The sequence below is a fragment of the Lissotriton vulgaris genome, chromosome 8 (assembly GCF_964263255.1).
Source record: "Lissotriton vulgaris chromosome 8, aLisVul1.2, whole genome shotgun sequence".
Taxonomy (NCBI): Eukaryota; Metazoa; Chordata; class Amphibia; order Caudata; family Salamandridae; genus Lissotriton; species Lissotriton vulgaris.
The window spans coordinates 1,417,721,852-1,417,741,511 of NC_141696.1; the positions used below are offsets into that span (position 1 = coordinate 1,417,721,852).

General features: G+C 44.6%; 1 protein-coding gene across 1 annotated transcript in view; it reads left to right on the forward strand.

Moving 5' to 3' along the window:
* The window catches only part of BACE2 (beta-secretase 2), a 340,766-nt gene that overhangs the window by 212,148 nt on the left and 108,958 nt on the right, over positions 1–19,660 (forward strand). Inside the window, exon 4 of the mRNA XM_086935433.1 lies at positions 6,110–6,229. Coding sequence (XP_086791559.1) covers positions 6,110–6,229 — 120 coding nt within the window. The remainder of the gene's footprint in view (positions 1–6,109; positions 6,230–19,660) is intronic.

Below are 19,660 nucleotides of genomic sequence, written 5' to 3' on the forward strand. Positions count from 1 at the left end.
AGCATAGCAAAACACAACACAACAAAGCATAGCATAACAAAACACAACAAAGCATAGCATAGCATAACAATTACAGCATAGCATAGCATAGCATAACAAAACAAAGCTTAGCATAGCATGGCATAACAAAGCATAGCATAATAAAACACAACGTAGCGTAGCATAACAAAACATAGCATAGCAAAACACAACAAAGCATAGCAAAACACAACACAACAAAGCATAGCATAACAAAACACAACAAAGCATAGCATAGCATAGCATAGCATAGCAAAACAAAACAAAACAAAACAAAGCATAGCATAGCATAGCATAGCATAGCATACATAACAAAACATAGCAGAACAAAACACAACAAAACATAGCAGAACAAAACATAGCATAACAGCAAAACAAAGCATAGCATAGCATAACAGCAAAACAAAGCATAGCATAGCATAACAGCAAAACAAAGCATAGCATAACAGCAAAACAAAGCATAGCATAGCATAACAGCAAAACAAAGCATAGCATAACAGCAAAACAAAGCATAGCATAGAATAACAGCAAAACAAAGCATAGCATAGCATAACAGCAAAACAAAGCATAGCATAACAGCAAAACACAGCATAGCATAGCATGGCATAACAAAGCATAGCATAATAAAACACATCGTAGCGTAGCATAACAAAACATAGCATAGCAAAACACAACAAAGCATAGCAAATCAAAACACAACAAAGCATAGCAAATCAAAACACAACAAAGCATAGCAAATCAAAACACAACAAAGCATAGCAAATCAAAACACAACAAAGCATAGCAAATCAAAACACAACAAAGCATAGCATAACAAAACAAAACAAAGCATAGCATAACAAAAAATAGCATAACAAAACAGCAAAACAAAGCATAGCATAGCATAACAACCACCGCATAGCATAGCATAGCATAGCATAACAAAACAAAACATAGCATACATAACAAAACATAGCATACATAACAAAACATAGCATACATAACAAAACATAGCATACATAACAAAACATAGCAGAACAAAACACAACAAAACATAGCAGAACAAAACATAGCATAACAGCAAAACAAAGCATAGCATAGCATAACAGCAAAACATAGCATAGCATAACAGCAAAACAAAGCATAGCATAGCATAACAGCAAAACAAAGCATAGCATAGCATAACAGCAAAACAAAGCATAGCATAGCATAACAGCAAAACAAAGCATAGCATAACAGCAAAACAAAGCATAGCATAGCATAACAGCAAAACACAGCATAGCATAGCATGGCATAACAAAGCAAAGCATAGCATAGCATGGCATAACAAAGCATAGCATAATAAAACACATCGTAGCGTAGCATAACAAAACATAGCATAGCAAAACACAACAAAGCATAGCAAATCAAAACACAACAAAGCATAGCAAATCAAAACACAACAAAGCATAGCAAATCAAAACACAACAAAGCATAGCAAATCAAAACACAACAAAGCATAGCAAATCAAAACACAACAAAGCATAACAAAACAAAACATAGCATACATAACAAAACACAACAAAACATAGCAGAACAAAAAATAGCATAACAAAACAGCAAAACAAAGCATAGCATAGCATAACAACCACCGCATAGCATAGCATAGCATAACAAAACAAAGCTTAGCATAGCATGGCATAACAAAGCATAGCATAATAAAACACAACGTAGCGTAGCATAACAAAACATAGCATAGCAAAACACAACAAAGCATAGCATAACAAAACATAGCATAGCAAAACACAACAAAGCATAGCATAACAAAACACAACAAAGCATAGCCTAGCATAACATAGCAGCGCAAAACAAAACATAGCATAACAAAACAAAGCATAGGATAGCATAACAAAACCTAGCATAGCATAACAAAACCTAGCAAAACGCAACAAAACATAGCATAGCATAACAAAGCATAGGATAGCAAAACAAAACCTAGAATAGCACAGCAAAACATAGCATACCAAACACAACAAAGCATAGCGTAGCATAACCAAGCATAGCATAACAAAACATAGCATAGCATAACAAAACACAGCATAGCATAAATCAAAGCATAGGATAGCAAAACATAGCATAGCATAACAAAACCTAGGATAACAAATTATTATTATTATTATTGAATTTTGTACTGCGCACGGTTACCCAGGGGCATCCCAGCGCTTATAGAAACCAAGAGCAGGCTACTAATAGAGGGCAGAGGAGCTACAATTATTCTGGAAAAAGATACGTTTTCAGATGTTTCCGGAATCTGAGAAGGTTTGGTTCGGAGCGCAGTGAGAGTGGGAGGGAGTTCCAGGCGCGCGCTGTATGGATAGAAAAACTCCTGCCACCTGAACGGGCTCTCCTGATTCTCTTTGTCTGAAGGAGGTGTTTGTTGTCAGAGCGTAAAGCTCTTGTGGGCTTATAGGGCCGAATCATGTCTTTCAGAATAGCTGGTCCTTTCCCCTGTATGATCTTGTGGGCGATGCAGAGGGCCTTAAAGGTAACTCTCTCTCTGACAGGGAGCCAATGGAGTGCTCTTAAAGCAGGCCTGGCTGACTGCCTGGCCGGAACGTTCCGCAGCAGCCTTGCTGCTGCGTTCTGCACTTGTTGCAGGATCTTAAACGTTGACTCTGGCGCTCCGAGAAAGAGCGCATTACTGTAGTCCAGGCGTGAGATGATTAAGCCTTGGACTAACAGCTTCCGGGAGAGTTCCGGCAGCAGGGGGAGAACCTTACGGGCCGAATGGAGCATTCCATAACACACGCCTGCGGTCTTCTTGGCGTGTGTCCTAAAGGACAAATCCGGCTCCAGCCAGACCCCCAGGCTCTTAATCTCCTTCTTTGGATCGGGCGGGGTGCCCATGCAGTTGGGCCAGCTGCTCGGCGAGAGGGCAAAACTTGACTGGCCCAAGATCATCAGCTCAGTTTTTGATCCGTTCAATTTGAGCGATGACCTGGACATCCAATCAAACACCTCTCTCAAGCATGAATGGAGCGTCTCAGGCTGTTTCTCCAGCTGTGTCAGACTCACCACTAGCTGGGTGTCATCCGCATAGCTTATGGTCTTAAAGCCAAACGGAGACACCACACCCTCCATGGGTGCCATATACACGTTAAATAACGTGGGGCTCAGGGATGAGCCCTGGGGCACCCCGCAGTGAAGTGGGAGGGGAGGGGATTTTGCGTTTCCTTCCCAGACCTCGAAGGTACGCCCCTCCAGAAAGGAGGCCAACCATTCCAGGGCCACTCCTGTGACACCCGACTCGGCTAGATGTTGTATCAGCACCCCATGGTTGACGGTATCGAAGGCCGCACTGAGGTCCAGGAGGATCACTGCCACTGACCCCCCTACGTCCAAAGTGCTTCTGGCCTCCTCTACCACTGCTAGCAGAGCTGTGTCAGTTCCATGACCCGGTCGAAATCCCGTCTGGGAGTCCCTCAACCGGCCATTCTCCTCAAGAAAGTTGGATAACCGATGGTTCGCCAACCTCTCGGCGATCTTACTAACTCCTGGTAACAACATGGGCCTGAAATTGGCCAGGTTCTGCGGGTCCAAGCCAGGCTTCTTCAGAAGCGCTTTGACGACCGCACTTTTCCAATCAGGCGGCACAGTCCCATGAGTGAACGAGAGATTGACCAGATCGGTCAAGGGCTCTCCTATCGCCAAGGCGGCCTGCTTTAAGTACCGCATTGGGACTGGGTCCCGAGGTGAGCCACTTTTCAGGCTCCCGAGGACCTTCAGTACTTCGCCTGAGGATACAGGACCAAATGACGTCGGTAGATTTTCAGACATGCTGAAGTCCTCAGAAGGGGCCGATGTTCCCATCACCGAAGGGAGAGAACTAATAATGATATCAATTTTGTTCTTAAAGTAAGTGGCTAATTCCAGACATTTTTCCTGTGGTCTGTCGTAGACAGGAATGGGCTCAGGCGGTTTAAGAAGCTCCTTCATCACTAGGAAGGCTTCCCTGGATGAGGACGCAGCGTGATTTACTCTCTCCCCATAGAAGGAGGCCTTAGCAGTACGTATAGCACGTTTGTATGTTCTTAATTCCATGCGATATTTTTCCCTGCTATCTGTCTCCGGGCTCCTCCTCCATAGTCTCTCCGCGCGTTTACAGTTCTGTCTCAGGGTTCTGAGCTCTGGGGTATACCATGGGGCAGACCCCATTCTCTTGTCCCTAATAAGCATCTTCTTGAGTGGAAGCACATGGTCCACTGCATTGGTCAACCAGTTCCTCACTGTAGCATCTGCAGTCACCGGATCACAACCCTTCTCAGGCTGGGTGCCCTCCAGACGGGCATTCCAGGCCTCTACAGGGAGACTTGACCATGCCCTGTCTATTCTAAATTTCCTGAGTGGGAGCGTGTCATCACACTTAACCTCCCAGTTAGCCATGATCAGTGAGTGGTCGGACCAAGGAAGAGCGAGGGGAGGCATAGCGGATATACCCGTCATGTTCGCGAAAAAGGGGTCCAGAAGATGACCTTTAACATGTGTGGCCCCAGTATTTATCAATTTCATCTGCAGGGCACTCAACTCGCTCATCAAATTAGTTGCCATTGGGTCAGTTACTTCATCAACATGGCAATTGAGATCTCCCAGCAGAATGAAATTGGATGAGGCCGCAGCCAGGAAGGTGGTAGTTTCCATTAGTGACGATGTAAAATCACCCACACTCCCAGGAGGCCGGTAGACTAGGAGGCCTGTCAGCGTGCAGGTAGGGGAGAATTGAAGTGAGAATTGGCAGCTCTCACAGTCTTTGACCCCTGCCTCACGTGCCTTACAACCCAGTGACTCCCTATATATAATGGCCAGACCCCCCCCTCTCCCTACGCCTCTGTCAAGATGGTAGATCAGATATCCCGGCGCCAACGCTGTCACCACGTCCGGACCCGAGCATAGCATAGAGCATCACTCGGCACCACCACAGCATTACTCAGGGGCACCACAACATCACTATGCACTACCATGCATCACTGAACGCCACAGCATCACTCGTTCGCCATCACAACATCACTCCGCGCCACCGCAGCATCAATCTGTGCAACCATTCAACAACATCTGGTTCAAATATGTTCTCTCAATGTTTCAAGCTTTATTACAAATGTAACAAAAATGTTAATATTTCACTTCTGTTCTTGGATTTTCGGCACAATAAAATAAACTGAACATAATCTTCACAAAAGTTATTTACAAAACTTTAAGCTATTCCCATTCTAAATTACAATAACTTTTATTTAAGTATTAATCATTGAAAAAAAATTAAAAGCCATTGTTATTTGCAATATCAATACATGTAAGTCACGTAAATACAAAACATATTGCATTACAAATGCTATAGTTGTCACATTTACAATGCCAATAGTTATAACTTTCGCAAATCACAACGCTATTAATTTCGCTATTTTCAAAAACAAAACATAAATAAAAAATGTGTCATTTTAAAATACCAATTGGTCAAACTTTCCTAATGCGAGACCTATTGCATTGCAAATGCTTGTTTTCTGAGTGCTTTCTCGTTTTTTTTTATGGCTTCCTCCTTTCTCTCGCCCATTTTTCTGAGTACTTTTGACTGCTATTTTGCTTTGTTTTTCACTGCTTTCTCTGCGAAGCAGCTATCGACTCCAGCGCCTAAACCCTCACTGATGATTTGCCGCACTTTACAAATTCTCCGCGTTTGATACAACCCAGACCTTATCAGGGACTACAGAGACTTGTGAATTTGTGAACATACACCATAAAGAGGGTGCAATTCTCGACTCCCCTCAGTCATGCCTGTGGGAGTCTTGTGCATTTAACCTGATTTCAAGAAGCTTCTTAAGATCTTTGTGCTGGACCCAGAATGGGAAAGCTTATACCTGCATGTACAGGCTCCAGACTTGACCCTTAGTACAACATAAGGTTACTGCTGAATCACTTTGTTGAATATTGCTTTCATTTTGTGTATATAACCTGATTCCTGATTGAACTATGAACTCTTTAATTGAGCAGCATGGAAGGTATCATACTTATAATGAATGATATAAACAACTGATTTATATTGGGACCATGATCCTATATTAAGCTGATGCATTTTCCTTTTTAGCCGTCAAGTTCGGTGACAACGTTCTTTGACTCCCTTGTGAATCAAGAGCACATCCCAAACATCTTCTCGCTCCAGATGTGTGGTTCAGGGCTCACGTCGTCGGATCGTGGTGGCAGCCTTGTAAGTATCTGCTAGTTTCGACTCTGTAACCTTGCGTAAAATGTACGTGCTTTAGAAACTAGAAAAAACTGTACAAAGGTGTTTAATCTTACCCTAAGAAAGGGTAAATGCTAACTTCTAATGTTTGTAATTATTTTTTTGTGTGAATGCCAATTACATTGCATTTGTGACATGGTAAGATTTGTGTGAGAGGCTTTTCAGGAAGGACCAAATTACACAGGCTTCACCCTTCTCCTAAAAACTAGTTTTATTGATACAGTGGGTGCTCAAATCACCAATGCCAGCAAAAGAGGATTGTAAATCTACATTTTGTTTACTTTAGTTGTAATGTGAAAAGGAAATGAATCAGTGAATCATACACCTGATTTCTCATGACCTTAAAAGTGTCATTTTACAGAGAGACAAACTTGACATGGAGGTAAAGTGCTAAAAGGAGACCTGTGAATCAGTCAGTGGGTGGGGAGGTGGCAGTGTTGCAGAGATAATTCCTGAGGAATAATTCCTGTGGTGCCCGCATGCGTTGTAATGTCATACAGCCATATAACGTAACCAACAGTTTATTTTGAGCACCGCTCTGCTCGACCAGGCGATCGTTGTCCATTGTTTGGAGAATGAGAGGGCCATATATATAAATCATTGCTTCGTTTTTGAAATATCTGCCGTGGCCCCAAAGAGTGCCAAGCCTGTGTCCCTTGGAAGATATGTAGTCACAATTTTGCTTAGGGAGGAGAGGACATCCACCCTATAGTCTTGTAGTTTGAGACATGCCCAAGCCATATTCAAATTAAAAAAGCCACACTTCACTGCATGGACAAAACACTCCCCAACAGACCCAAGGACTCCATTATAGCCTACCTGTGGCATAATCACAAATTCAAATGTGATGGGAAAACAAATACAATAAAAGGCATAGCACTAATGATTCAAGAGGCCTCTGGAATGCGCTCAGCACTTATTTACAGAAAGCTAAAGGATGATGATGGCTTCAACCCAGATCTGTGACTGGGGGTGAGTGTCTGAAAAGTTTCAGCGCTCCGTCCAGCATATCCTTGTGTTTGAATTGCTCATTCTAAGTTGGCAGGGTATGCCCAGACGTGGATCTCTTGCTCACTTTGCCAGTGGATTTAAGCTAACCTGGCTGATGAGGGGTGTTACCCCAAAACCTGTCCCAGGAGGCTTGTTTCTGGTCCAGGGAAGACCTGGATTAGCAGTTAGAGCTGGACTGTTCCTATGAGTCACAGGGTCAAGACTGATTTGCATAAAGCTGGGCCTGAACTGAGGTAGCGAATTGAGCTGAAGAATGATGATGAATTACCCAGATCTATAACTGGGGGTGAGTGTCTGAAAAGTTTCGGCCCTCCGTCCATCTTGTTTGTTTTATAAACAATATACCACCAACACTAACCCCCGGTGTATGTGTCATTCCCGAAGAAAGAATGCCAGAGGTTCCACAGCTATTGTGAAAATCAAAGAGGACAGCAATCATCCCTGTTGTCTACGTGTAGTGACTTGTATCATCTCTGAGGGGTTCCTATTAATTTTAACTCACACTTGAAGTTTTATAAAGCAGACCAACTATTTTCAAAACCTGAGTATCGAGGACCTCAAGTATAAAAGGCCATTAGAGTGAATCAAACACTTTTTCCGTATTGAGTAATATTCGTCACGTTGGAGAGGTGCAGATTTATGTGGTGAAGAAGGACCATCAAAGTGCTTAGGTCATGGGCTGTGGATCAGTTAGATGTAAAGTCTGACTGATCAGGCAATACCAACCATTGCATAAGTGGCTGCAAGCATTGTGCGAGGATTTTTACAAACACTATCTGCACTGAGCAGTGATAAAGGTCAATCGTAAGCCTGGGCCGAGTTCTGCTACATGAAACGCCAGGAAGTGACAAAAAAACTCAGCAGTGCTACGCATAGTTCCACAAGTGGCATAGTGAGTTACTTCATGCTGATTTTTTGCACTTGGTGTTTGTCCTGCGCTGTAAAATTAGCGCAAACTGCAGCATGCGCAGCGCAAGAGGGCACTGCTTCTTTCTGCTGCTAGCCTCTTAGGTGCTGCGCCTATTCCAACGGCCGACAGCACCACTACCTCAGGAGTGCTGCCGTCGGCCGTTGGACGTTCGAACCTCACCTGCGCAATGGAACGTTCAGCACTGGAGCTGGACGTTCCATAGCTGCTAAGAGGCTAGAGTAGTTCTACTCGAGCGGCAGATTCCTCAATGCGAACGGAAGGTTTCTCAACACGAGTGGGAGTGACCATCTGCACTGTGAAATCTTACTGGGAAGTGGTCTAGCGTTGGATTTTCCTTGCTCGCGCTCGCTAACTTTACCTTTGCAAGTGAAGAAAAACTCCATTCCATGGAGTTCACCACCCAGGCCTAGTAAATAGGAAGCACATTACGTTGGGTCCTTGCCTGGTTTAAAACAAATAGTGATAGTGGTCTCGAGCATCAAGAGTGGAAGCTGCCCCTTATAACCAGCATCATTGTAAACATCCAGTAATCTGGCATCTAGTTCTTGGATGCAGTGCTTATAGAATTCAATAGGGAGGCTGTCGCCACCAGGGATCTTACCGCTAGCCAGAGCCTTAATCACGCTCTTAATCTCCAGAATCAGTGATGAATTAAGCAACTCCTGCACCTCGCCATCCTGTCAACCAAATGCTATGTCCTCCAGATAGGTTGGAAGGTCCTGTGGGAACCATGGGTCTTGGTTGTGTACATGGTGCAATATTACAGAGTAAATGCCAAAATGATATCAGACAGCCCGGAGGCGAGGGAGCCATCTGCCATCTGTATACAAGAGATTGTAGCTTTGGCTATACAAGACCTAGCTATCCAGGCTCATGTTTTCCCAGGTTAAATCCTCCTCACCAAACTGTTGTGCTTGCTTCTTTGCTGAGGTAGAGAACCCCTCTGTCTACTGCCTACCAGAACATTTCAAGAGTAGTTTGGCACTTGTGTAGAGTCTTTTTTTGCTTTTGTATCAGCATATTACACCTCTAATTCTTTGAGGTTTAATTTCAGGCGATCCAGTGTGTCACTCAAGGACTTCTTTGGAGATGTATATTTCCCATATGTAGGCTTTGAAGGCCTCCCATAAGATACCAGCCCTTGCTGTTCTGTTTGTCAAAGTATTCTAATATGCCAGCATGTACCTCTGTGTGGAATACCGGATCCCTCAACTTCGATCCTTTAGGCGCCATGTATTGAATAGTTGAGGTACGGTGGGTGGGTCCTCCATAGTCCGTACCATCGATGAATGGTCAGTGTCTGAGGTAGGAAATGGACCTCACAGGTTTTGGTAAGCATGCTCCAGGAAACCAGACGCATTAATACGTGATGTCATGTGCTGATGAATAAAACGCATACTCTGTTGTACTGGAATAAAGGGCTCTCCACACATCTATCAGCCCATATAACTGCATTATATGGGCCAATGCTTCCCTGCTATATGCTTCGGGTTACCTATTCAGGCATGCGTGCAGTACAATATTAAATCTCCCACCCCACATAAAGGAATATTTGTTTAATACCACCTTGATATATTATAGAGTAATGCGCATTGACAAAGCTAATAGATGTGGCTTTTTGTTCAGGGAAGGTTTTGACTGCAGTTGGGGGACTTTGTATGAGCTACACAACTCTCAGAGCGATTACGTCCCACAATGCAGTTGAAATTGCACCATCAACGAAGTTTAATGAAAAGGGGTCGAAGATGACATTTGTGTCAGCAGTGAATTTAAAAGACCTACACAAAATATTAGATAGTAGATACTTTTGAGAAAGGGTCAGTATTTCCTTTTGCATCTTTAGGAAAGCCTGTGTGAACAAATTAAGTCGTAAATCCAACATGCGATCTTGATTGCAAAGGAAAACATATAAATGCACAAAGGAGATCAGTGAATGTATAACTGGGTATGGTATCCAAAGAACAAGGAGCGCTGAAAAAGCCATAAACCAACAAATACAATTTTGCATGTATCGGCAAACTGAAAGCATCAAATAGCACACACTGACTCACATGCTACATATCCTTTGCATCTTCAGTGTAACAAAATAATTTATATTGTCTCATTACCATAACCACAAATGGGACAATTTAACCATCTACAATATGCAATGGCCTTGATGGACACCTCATCCTACCAATAGTAAATTATGAAAGCCAAAAAGTTGAAAAGGCCTGAACCATAGCCCTCTCTCTGTCACTATTTCTTATAGTTCGTTTTTGAAGAATCGGTGATTCAAGGTGGCTCTATCTTTCTATAGATGGACCAAAAAAGTAGACTAAAATGCATCTCAAGAACACTCGAGCATTAATACAAAACTACTATTCACCATCACTTAACTGTTCAAAAACTACTTTTCACAAAATATACTCATTGCATTCTCTTTTCATAGGAAACTAGGGGCCAATGTTGTCCGACCTACATCTTTTCAGGACCATGGTGAGCTGCTTGGAGCCTGAAAGCAATTTAACGTGGGAGCTTCTGGAGGGTCCTTTGGAATAGTTTATGGAAATTATGACTTTATATGATTTCCATGGAAAGACCACTGATTTTCACCCTTTGTGGTAAACTTTGGTGTTGTAAGCCCAATGCAAATCACTACACTTCAAAATGATACCAAGCATTCTATTTCTATTTATAAAGTCCCAACAACTTGGTCTCCCATTTTTGCACTCCGTATTGTAATGTGCCCCTGGAGACGGATATCTCAGCCTGAAGGTTGCAGTAGGGACCATGTGCTGGATTAGGGTTTATCTCCTGGGGAATTTAGAAGGGAATTCCCACAGCCCTAAATGTGCCAATAAGACCAGCCAGACGGATCCTGACGGATCCAAGCCCAGAAGTCGAAGCATTTGCAGGTGGACTCTTATCCTTGGATGCCGGTGGTGGCGGTCACACCACAAAGACAAACTGCCAACAATTGTATCCCTTGCTTACTCGCTTTCATTCAAGCCATCACTCTAGACAAATAGCCGCTCTGCCATTATCCAGTGAGGCAGGGCCATGGCTTCGCCAACAAATTTTATAAAGACTTTAAGGCACTGCGATGCTGAACAGCAGAGAGGACCCAGCTTGGGTCAATCGGACATTCAAGTTAACAAAAGTGAATTGTTTTCAGAGCCTTTTGAAAGGTCAGATGGTTTTCCAGCTGTCTTGGATCTGATGCTATGGCATTCTATAGCCGGGGAGGCTCGGGAATTGAATGACGCTGTAATGCTGGCATCGGGTATATTAATGCCTAGTATAAATGAAAGCTTTAGAGAGTGCGAGGCGCATGACTATGTCTGAAGCTGTAGTTAACTGGCTAATTTCATTCCTTTCTTGGGCATTAAAGCTCTGTGTGTTGCAGTGGTATTTGAACTGCGTGCTCCTCTACCGCTAGACAATGAAGTTGTGTCTCCGTGCCTGTCAGGTTGTCAAACTTTGAGAGGTGTTTGATAGCTCTTCAAGTAGTGCAACATTTTGCAATTAGAACTATCACACGGTAAGTAGGAAGGCCAAAAATAGGCTGTTTTAATACTGTATTTAGAGAATAATCTCATACTGACAGTAAGTATGCCTGTCCCAGGCAATGAAAAGGAGGATTTTTGTCAGGAGGAAAAAACTATAGAAACATGAACAGACCACAGCACTAACCTGCATTTTTGGTGAGACCGCCTAATAGAATAATCTTCCCAGGTACTTAGCTTTCGTGTGTGTAGTGGAGACGCCCTCCCACTTGAAGGTCACACGGCACTATTACTGCATGCACGTTTGTCTTCCATTACCAGCAGCGTGGCTTTAATCGTGTTAGTCTGCAGGTAGTGGTGACCCATCCACTGGTGAATGGCTGATAGTCCTCGTCTTGAGACGAGGACAAAGATGCTCTGGAACACTTCTTCTGGCACCCAGGCTAATGGTGATGGGCTCGCGTGTAGGGGACGTTGGCCCACAGCTGAGGGATGGTGGGCATGGGCAGAGGCAGGGGTGGCCTTCGAGTACCAGAAAGGTGTTCACAAAAGGCAGCATGTTTGTTGAGCTGTGTCACTGCTTCAAAAGGCTCATCTGCACGTGCCAGGTAGATTCATAGCCATCCCTCCTTTGTTCTTTAGCGGGGAGTGTAGAGTCCTTTGGGTGCTCTGTGTCAGGTTCTCTGGACCCCCTTGAGCTGGCTCGTGCTTTCAAATAGCTAAGGCAGTGGCAGCAGAACAGTCCTGAGGGGCTTAGCAGCCATCTATCTTAGTCCTAGCCTTAAAGAGATGTAGACCACAGCTCAAAATGCTCAAGGAAATATATGGGTCCATAGATCTTGGTGTAACACTTCCATGTGTTGCAGGGTACCTCAGGCTTTTACTTGGTGTTCGTGGCAGTCGGGTAGCAGCTGTTGCCAACTTCCAGCCAGTATTGACAAGTTCCGGGTTCGCTGCTTGGCACAGTAGGCATAGACTGATCCTTAGCGTGCACTGCAGGGTCCTGTGGATTCATGCCACCATGCAAGAACACAGCAGGACCACTCTTGCTGGCAGGAAAATATGTATCCCAGTCAACCAGTCCTACTGGTAGAGGAGCAACAAATGGGTCAGGCAATCGCTCCATTTTTTGGGGGGGAATTCTTGGAGAGAAGTTTGCAATCTTCTAGCCACTCTAAATGGAATGCTCTCTGACTGCAATCATAGTCTTTTTCTCCGCTGTTCTGGTGATTTCATTGGTGTTTCTGACAAGACTCCCATTTTCTCGGTGAATGGCAGTAGACCTCTCTCCACAGCTCCAGAACATCCAAGTGGCACCCAGCAGCCGAGCAATAAGGGGGCGAGGGGCCATGCCAAGACCCATGGGTTGGGGGGACTGCGGCTAGATCTACATGGTCTCTTGTGACACACATTGTGTCACTGGAGAGCGCTTGCGTTGATCTTCTTCCTGAATCAGCAGATCACTGCCAAAAAGAAATAGTGAAATGGGAATCTTGTGTGACAAAGTAAAAATTTGGAAGGATGGAACAGCTACACGAACAGCTATGAATATATTTTATATATGGCCCACAAAACTGAACTGTGCAGCGGAAATATGTCCTATCTCAGGACTGCTGAACTTTGCAGAATGTGCTCTTATAACAGAGCATGTGTATTTGTAAAGCGCACATTCACCTGTAGGCATCTGGGTACTGAATAACAGATGTTTGTTGTTACCCACCTCAGTTGTACTCATTTTATCGACCCCAGATGGATGAAAGGCTGAGTGGACCCGCCGGGATTTGAACCTGTGACCATGAGGTCGAACACAGGCCCCTGCAGTAGGCTCATTAGTCCACTGAGCCACCAGACCCGGCTCTTTTGAGAGACTGGCCTGTGGGTGCAGCTTCTTTCTTTTTTCTTCCCTGTTGGCTTATTGTTTCCTTTCTGCTGCAATAGAATATTGATTTGTGTTTTCTGGACTTATCCTGTCATGACCTTGCTTTATAAAACAAGGCTGAGAATACGGTTGATCATCAATTCTTCTGTATAAGCAACGTTTATTTAGTTTGGAAGGCTATACATTCTCGTCAATTCATTTAGGCTGCCCCCCAGTCTAGGAGCACCACCTCCCTCTACATTGAACGTCGAGAAGGTGGAAATAGTGTTTGTCTCTTTTGTGGCATTGCAACCTCACAAACCCATTCCTAAAAGTGGTCTTCTAGCTCCCATTAGATCGAAGAGTGAAGAACTCGAGGAACAGGGCCAAAGGCCCAAGATACTTAAGGAACCAGGCCATCCTCTACATGCCCAAATAACACTTGCATTCGCCTACAGTCAACATTCTATTGTAACAAGCTTTCAAATGGAACAAAAACATGGCAATACCCCTGGAAATTAGCAAAAAACTTTCAATGGAAATGAATTGCGCCCTTGCCGGAGACTGAAACCAGATTACTTCCTTTCTGGGGGCAGCCTATGGAATAGTAAATAGTTTTTTATGGTGCGAGGAGCAGCGTTTCGAAGACCTGGGATCATTCCTCCACGAAATGCAGCCCTATCGCCAGCAGATTTGACCTGCCCCTAGCCTGCATTGCATCTTCTCTATTCAATCTAGCATTTTCAAATTATTAGAAGGAGACACAGAACAGTCAATAAAAGCTCCCAAAAAATAAATAAAAGGAATGAGAAGTTCCTTAATCTGCATAATTCTGTGACTGAAAGTCTGTCCCTCAGTATTGCCCACCCAACATGGCTGCCATCAAAGATTAAACCTGGTGAGGTGTGAGTAATCCCTGCACTCCTGTTGTGATGTCAGGTTAGTACCATTCAAGGACCACATAACCGGGTTTTGTGATTAAGAATAAAAACTGTGAAAGTATGACTAGATGGGAAAAAACCTGGAAGCGTGTGTGCATAGGGTCTTAACTTGCGTTGAAAAAACCAAGACATGGAGTGAGGAGTCTGCACTGGCATGAGCGAGATGGATGCTTCTGTTGGTGGAGATGGCCAACAGTGAGATACACTACCTGTATCACTGGATGTCTGGGAACAAAAAGGACCTGAATTGTGGTAGTGACAAGTGGCGTTCCTCTATAATGATTGAGTAAAGGCAACCAAGACTGGCAATCCAAGGGATTTGTAGACCCACCCTCAAGGGCAGTGTAGAGATGATGTAGCACTCATGTCTGCATTGTTGGTATTTAAAGACCACCTCCATCTCATCCATTCATAAAATTATGTATGATGGGACGCTGCAGCATCTGAGAGGTTATGCAATGTGATGAATGTTGCCTGGAACTTACTGAGGGCAATTGAAGCTTCAAAATCAGAAATGACTATAGTAGAGGTATAGGTGCAGGGGTCGGGAGTAGACCTGAAATGTGGGGATCATCTTATGATGCAATTTAAGGCAGGAACCCTCTTTAAAAACAGGGAGAAGTATCCTTACCTGACCGTGGTAAAGGCCTTCAATCTGGAAGAAGCAGAAGGGCAAAAATGAAGGGATCCACTATGTACACCGCATTCCTCTTAAATGAAAAGACATTGATTCAAGAACTAGTTTTAAGGAAGTTGCAGAAGTGGTAAGGAGCAAGTAAGTGGAGTTACAAGGATGTTATATAAGGCTCTCTGTACACCATACAGAGAGCCTTCATTTAATTCTCTGTTGTACTGCTAGTCAGTGACTCTAAAAACATACCTCAATAGATGATTAACCTCCACTGGCATGGACAGGCTGTCCCTAGCTGTTCAGGCTAAGTCTGTCTTCAGCCTACACTTCTTTTATTAGAACACTCGATAGGCCATTCTTTTATATGTGGGTCTTTACCAGCTTTTGCTGATAGGACTTCCACACCTATAGCCTTTCCTCGAACACTAAATCTGCAAATGTAAACTTTGCACTCCACATTTCCAGCACTGTGCACACCGACGTTCAACGTGAGAGCACAAAGCGCTATGCCCATTGGTCAGTCAGTGTTGCATCGAGTTAGGTGTGGTGGCAAGGAGCCATGTGGGGTGGGCAGGACCTGTGATGTGATGGGGTGGGGTGGTGTCATATCCCTTGGCTCACACTTTAACTGCTGCGGTGTAGAATTGAGATGAATCGAGAGGTAATGTATGAGGTCGTAATAGCTACAGTGTGAGCAGTATTTCCTGTGTGGTAATGCAGGGTTTTTTTTTGGGCCAGCTTTGCATTTGAATTTTCCCAGGTGAGACCTGGTGATTCGTTTTTCGATTAAAGCAAACGTTTTCCGCCCCTAACACGTGCTAGTGTCACAGGGGTGCAAAATGTGTTTTATTGCAGATCACGTGCTGTGCACACGGAGTCTGAAGAGTGGGCTTTATGTGAATAATATCTTAATCCCGAAGTTTCAACGCATCTCTTCCTGGACTTTCCTCTCGGCCCTAAAACAAAGCTGTGATAGTTTGCAATCCCAACACATCCCCTCCCCTCCCTCATGTGACCCAAAGGGCCCAGTTTTATCTCCGCCTGAACATTTGGAGGCAAACTCCGTAGCCAGTGCTTAATTTGTAAAATTTGAAGTGCAGGTGCTCAAATCTTTGTCGGAGGCCACACCTACTTTTCGTTGGCTCCACCCACTCCCTCCATTGGCTCCACCCACTTCCTCTATTTGTTCCGCCCACATCCTCAACTGGCACCACGAAAAGAGAGGAATTTCAACAAGGGAGCCTTCCTCATAGTAAGGTTTTGATAGGAGGTTCCCCTGCCCTGTGAAAATTTTGAAGAAGATTCAATCAAAAGTGCATTTAAAGCACAAGTTTGGAATTAAATATCTGAGATCTCTAATGCATTGAAAAGGGACAATTCCAGTGCTCTATGTGCTGATTTGGGGAAAGGACAATACTGGGATAGGCGGGTATGATTGTGCCGTATCTTATAGATATGGCGCAATCCTGCCATTTTCTTTTGCCGTAGGGAAGCGGAGCAGGAAGGCCTGCTGCGCTTCCCGACGGTAAAACCTCATAATTGAGGCCCTGGGGGCTTTCATTTAAATGCCTCTTTAGCTGCTGGTGCGTCAGTTTTTTCCCTATATTAAAAGTGACGCACCACCGAGCGGAGCAAGGGATCTTTAAATAAGCCGGTGTCTTGTCTAGAAAGCTTGAATAAGTGGGAAGGAAAAGAGCGACTGACAATATTTTTTGTGTATTTTTCCACTTTCAAAGAGGTTTGCCCATAGAATGTAAAACATGATAAAAGCACTTTTGTGTTTTTTAAAAGTGGGCACGGTTGGCAAGAAACACGCCTGACAGTTGATTTATTTGCCTTGATTTCTCCTAGTGATTTATTTGCCTTGATTTCTCCTAGTGCATTTTTCGATCAGCACTAATGTGTAAACAAATCACAGGTGGAACATGTAGACTGCATAGGAGTGTGTTTTTTCGTGAGTTGGCCCGTATGCTGTAAGGGTTTTGCCAGAGATACAGCACCTCGATGTATTGCATTAATAATGCAAAAACACATAAAGTGAGATTTCCTTTTGTATTTATTTTATTTAGGACTTTCTACAGCGCGGTTTAGGACGGTTCAACCAGGCGTCCGGACGCTGTCTAGTTTTTTTTCACGAAGTTATCATGTGAGAGATGGGTTATTTCCCATACCTCATCCTGCCTTCAGTTCTTCATCCAATGTGGTTTGAGAGTTAAATAAATTTGCTTGAACGAAGTATGTCCAGTCATCCTGTTGAGCACCTCGAAGCCTACGCCCCAAGCGCTTACCTTCCTTTTGTCCTGCTGCGGTCCTAGCCCAGATAACCAGGAGGAGACTCCCGAACAAGGCTAGTCCGTAGCGCCGCATCTTTTGCTGGTATATATGTTATTGAAACAAGGTGCAAGTGAAGTAATCGTGCATCTGGAAAGAAGAGTCGTGAAGGGCTGCTCGTTCGTTGCTGTGACCTGGCGCTGCTGCCCCGGGCTCCTTTAATGTGCAAGCTCCTCGAGGCGTGTCCGCGCGCCTCTCCCCACTTGACATTACTATTAAGAGTTTGTCATAGTCGAGACCACTGGAATTATGCGGTATGGGCGGCCCAAATTATGTGACAGCTTTGACTAAATTATTGTAGCATGAAAGGGCAAATTATGACGCGTAAAGCGGCACACTTTGTGATGGTATTTCTTTAAAATGTTGTCATTTATACACAGGTTAACACTGCCTGAGGTAAGGTCTCTCCTCATTAGTATCAGTTTAAAACCCAAATATAGAACTAAGCAACAGACAGGGCACTGAGTCCGCCTTTGCATAGGGATTTCCACTGCCCGGCTACACCTGTCGTAACATTTTTGAGTAACTTTTGATGCGTCATAGCTAGAAATACAATTCGTTTTTTGTTAAAGCTTGCAGATTATGCAGCAGATGATGAACTATGTGGTAAATCCATAACTATGCGTAAATACTGCAGTGGCAAAATAGCATCATTCCAGTGATCCTGGTCAGAGCTCGATTACAAACCCTCTCAGAACAGAATTCCCCTGTCAGAAACAAAACAGGCTTTAATGGAACAAAAGAAGAGTGCATTATAGAGAGCGGCTGCTGGGGGGCGGGTAGGCTAGGGCAGCAGCAGCAGGGCCTAAAAAGTTTGATAGTCTTCTAAAATAATCCATAATAGCGGCAAAGCGCAGGCCAGACCAGTACAGTACTAGTTAGTGCGGAGACAGCACCAGCACCACTATACCGGTCCGCTACGGCCGGTGGGCCTTCAGTGAATCTGAATTTTAATTGCAGCATTTGCATCGGATTCGGCATCGGTGGGACATCCTATTCTAATCGGCATGGAATGGAGCTGCTGCCTCTCCCCCGGCCCCCCTCCACAAGCCGGTGATCTTACAACCGGACCCGGCCTCATTCAAGTCACATCACATGACAGTGAGTGCTGAAGGTCATGCGGGGGTATGTTTTATACACACATTGCCCAGGGCTTTAAGTGGGACGGGTCCCAGCACCGGCAGTTCTAAAAGCAGGTGCGTGCTGAGACTAGTACACAAGAACAATGAGACCCCCCCCCCCCCCCCCAATCCGGTCCTGCGGGAATCAATATAAAGAGTGATAATACATGATTGCATGATCCAATTTCACAAATACTATCTGTTGCGAGCGACAACGCCGCCACACCGCACCTGAGAGAAAGAAAGTGAAACTAACCACCATTACCATCGGGATCGGCTGCGCGCACCAGCCACCATGTTTGACTTTGGACAAGTACGTCAGAGAGCAGCTGGGCGGGTAGGCTAGGGCAGCAGCAGCAGGGCCTAAAACTTTACTGGTCTTCTTCTTAAGTTAACCCGCAGCAGCGCAGGCCAGACCAGTACAGTACTAGTCAGTGCGGCGCCAGCAACCAGCACGACTATACCGGTCCGCTACGCTACGGCCGGTGGGCCTTCAGTGAATCTGAATTTTAATTGCAGCATATGCATCGGATTCGGCATCGGTGGGACATCCTATTCTAATCAGTATGCATGGAGCTGCCTCTCCCCCGGACCCACCCCACGCTGCCGCAGCCGCCGCCGGTGCTTGATCTTACAACCGGACTGCCAACTGGCCTCACTCAAGTGAGTCACACATGACACTAGTTCGTACAAAATACAGCGTTGTTTTTTTTTTTTGCACGATTCAGTCGTACTTTGCAATGGCAAGTTGTAGTAGTTAGTACGCAGTGCAGACAGTTGGCTTAGCCGCTTAGCCTAGCTCACCTCACTCAGCCGTAGTTTACTTCTTACTAACTAACTCACTGTTGTTTTAATGCAATCTCTTACCTATTTACTCTTGGTGGGCGGGCGGCTCAGTGAATACTTTAGATTAGGCGGCCTGCCTGCTGCACGGCTGCTGCTGTTTGCTTTGCTAGTTTGCTACCAGACCCTGTCCTGGTTAGCAGTGGGCTGTGGCGGGCTATATTGGGGCTTGGCGGCGGTGCCGCGCACGTGGTCACGTGACAAAATCTGAGCGCGCTGCGCGTACAGCGATCCCTACCC